Here is a 2,962-nt window from a genome sequence, read left to right as displayed (position 1 = left end):
TTCACACCCACTTAGGAAGGCCTCTCTATTCTCTTTGCTTTTGATGAAAACAGCAAATGCCTTTGCTTTTTTTTCCTTTGTCACTTCCATCGTGCTTAGAACAGATATACACCTCTTGATAGAGAAGTCATTACCTTGAGCAACTTCATTTTCTTTGGCTAGATCCTCCTTTTCTTTGGCTAGCTCTGCAGACTCATTTTGTACTTGCTTAGTCCTCATGTCTAGGTATCTACCCATCATTTCTTCAATCCTTTCACCCTTGTTCTTAGGCCTCTTTATTTGCTTCTCATGTTTTTTGCTTGATGTAGTAGTAGTAGTTCTTTGTTGCCTGCTTCTTTCAACATCTATGATCTCATTTCCCCCCATCATTTCTTTCATCAGCAGCCTCACTTGTTTGCATCTCAGTGACTAAATCATCGTCATCTAGTAGCTCATGGACCTCATTGTTGTCCAAGTCATCAACATCATGAATTTGTAGAATTGGTGCTTCCTCTTGTGGTGGCTCATGGGAAGTGATATTGTACGTACCTTCAGCCAAATGACCTACACGATAACTTTTAGGTTAGTTCATCAAGCTATATTTTTTAATTCAGGCAATCTTATCATCTAGATGTCTCAAATTAGCAGTACTTAGCTCATCAATCCCACTTAATATTTCTTTTCGTTGGAATTTAGTGGGAAGAAACCTAAGAGATTGGCATAGAATTGTTGCCTCCTTACATGATGTGAACTTACAAGGGGACAGGGATGTTTTTATTTGGGCTTTACATTCATCAGGAATTTTTTCCGTCAAATCTATGTATGCTGCGTTGGTTAACAGTGGGATTAGAGTGTCTCAGGACATATGGCAAATTAAAATTCCTACAAGAATAAAAATATTCTTGTGGTACCTAAAGAAAGGTGTGATTCTAACCAAAGATAATCTGGCTCGACGCAATTGGAATGGTGATACAAGGTGTAGCTTCTGTCACTCACCAGAAAGTATTCAACACCTTTTTTTGAATTGTTTCTATGCTAAATTCTTGTGGCGCGCTGTACATTTAATGTTTGCGATATCACCTCCCAAGAGTATAGATGACTTGTTTAACAGGTGGTAACAAACATAATTCATTGTTGCTAACCGCAGCATCAGCTTTGTGTTGGGCAGTTTGGATAACAAGAAATGAAGTGGTTTTTGACAAATGTAAACCAAAATCCTTTTTGCAGGTTCTTTTCAGGGGAACTCACTGGCTCCGCCAAATGGGCAAGGTTGCAGTGGTGTGGTGTTCAACGAGACCAGCTGATCCTTGCAGGGTAGCATCTAGAGATATCAGCCTTGCATTTTTTTTGCTTCCAATGGATGGTTGTCAAATAGGTCTATTGGTCTTCTTTAGTCAAAAAAAACTTTACTTTGTTCTTTTTTGTGGGTCGCTGTAAGATGTTTCTTTTACAGCTTGTGTGCTGGCCTATGGGCCGAACCTTGTAATAATTGGCCTGATTCTACCTATTGGTAGATGAAGCCGGGTATGAACTATCCTTTATCTAAAAAAAGATGTCTCAAATTAGCAAGATACTCTGGTAACTTAATTCTACATCATGACAGCACAAATGAGAAGAACATGGATGTAGAGTTACTGTTTTGACATCTATACTTGATCAAAGACTACTAGACAAGTCAAGTGACTCACATGACAATATAGAGCATCAAGATATAAACAAATATAGAAAGTGAACCTACCATCATAAAGCTCTCCCAAAGCATCAAATAATGGAAATCTTGCCTTACTGTTGCGGAATTTCTTGATTTTAGGGTATGTCTGCACATTCAAAGAGAACCATTGATCAAATATGAGGTTATCACTATGAGGATATCCATAGAATTACTTCAAGAAATCAACATACCACTTCGAGGTTAGCCCACAGAGCTGGTGTTCCTTCAACCATATGTCTATCTTCATTCCAGGTGGCCCCACTCTGCTGCCTTGCCTCTTTTAGCATCCTATAGTCTTTCTTTAGTTGCACTTCTTTGTCTTGAATCTGACTCTTTGTGTAGTTGACATACTTGTTCCTTAGATGGAACTCCTTCACCATCTTATTCCACCCTTCTGAGCTCCAACCATTCTCACCTCTGTAGCCACTATCTTTATACTCATGAAGAATGTCTACCAGGGACTTCTCAAGGGCCGGATTCCACTCTGCTCTTTGCTTTACTACTACATAAACAATGGTTAGACATCAGGTTACCAACAATCAGCAAATAGAAATAACAGTTTACAACAAAGAAACAACAAAATCAGTTTAAAGGTTATAGGTTTACTAAAACTGCTATAATAGCAGATGGTGGAATAAACTATGCAGCAGATAATTACTTCAAGAAACTTCTTTTTAGTAGCAAATAACAATAGAGAAATAACAGAGAATTAAACACCATACCTCTCAGAGAACCACCAGTCTTCTTTGCCTTACTGCATTTAGGAGAAGCCTTGTTCTTAATACCACTTGGGTTTGCTAGGAACTTCTGTGACTTTGGTGATGCCCTTGCAATCATATTGAGCTTCGGGGAGCCCTTTCCAACCATCGCTGTCAAATATAACACATGCCTATTCACTTATTACAAGCTTATTCATGACAAAAGCTTATTACAACCTACTTAAAGACTAATTTAAATACTAAAAAGAAGTCTTTGCTTAATTACAATACAAGCTTATTACAATCTTGTTAACTTATTAGAACCTATTCAAAGACTAATGTAAATGTTGCTGGTACTGAACCCACATTTGTTGGGCGATGGTGTCTCTTAAAGTGTTGCCTTGTACTGAACCCACATTTAGTTCATCCAATTCATCACCACTTGGTAAAACAACATAGGTACTTGGAGGGATATTATCCGGCTGATGATCTCCATGTGGCAACTTTTAGAATAGGGAAGCGCTTCTTAAGAACCCCCAAAGCCCTTTCCACATGGTTCCTCAGCAGTGCGTGA

At 38.5% G+C, this 2,962-nt stretch overlaps 1 protein-coding gene across 1 annotated transcript; it reads right to left on the bottom strand.

Moving 5' to 3' along the window:
• Positions 353–2,557, bottom strand: LOC8080977. Its single transcript, XM_021448054.1, has 4 exons — positions 2,413–2,557; positions 1,882–2,189; positions 1,718–1,796; positions 353–543 (listed from the first exon to the last, which is right to left on the bottom strand). The coding sequence occupies exons 1-4, from the start codon at positions 2,555–2,557 to the stop codon at positions 353–355; spliced, it is 723 nt and encodes a 240-aa protein (XP_021303729.1).

This window comes from Sorghum bicolor, chromosome 9 (assembly GCF_000003195.3).
Source record: "Sorghum bicolor cultivar BTx623 chromosome 9, Sorghum_bicolor_NCBIv3, whole genome shotgun sequence".
Lineage (NCBI taxonomy): Eukaryota > Viridiplantae > Streptophyta > Magnoliopsida > Poales > Poaceae > Sorghum > Sorghum bicolor.
This window is presented reverse-complemented; position numbering and strand designations above follow the sequence as displayed.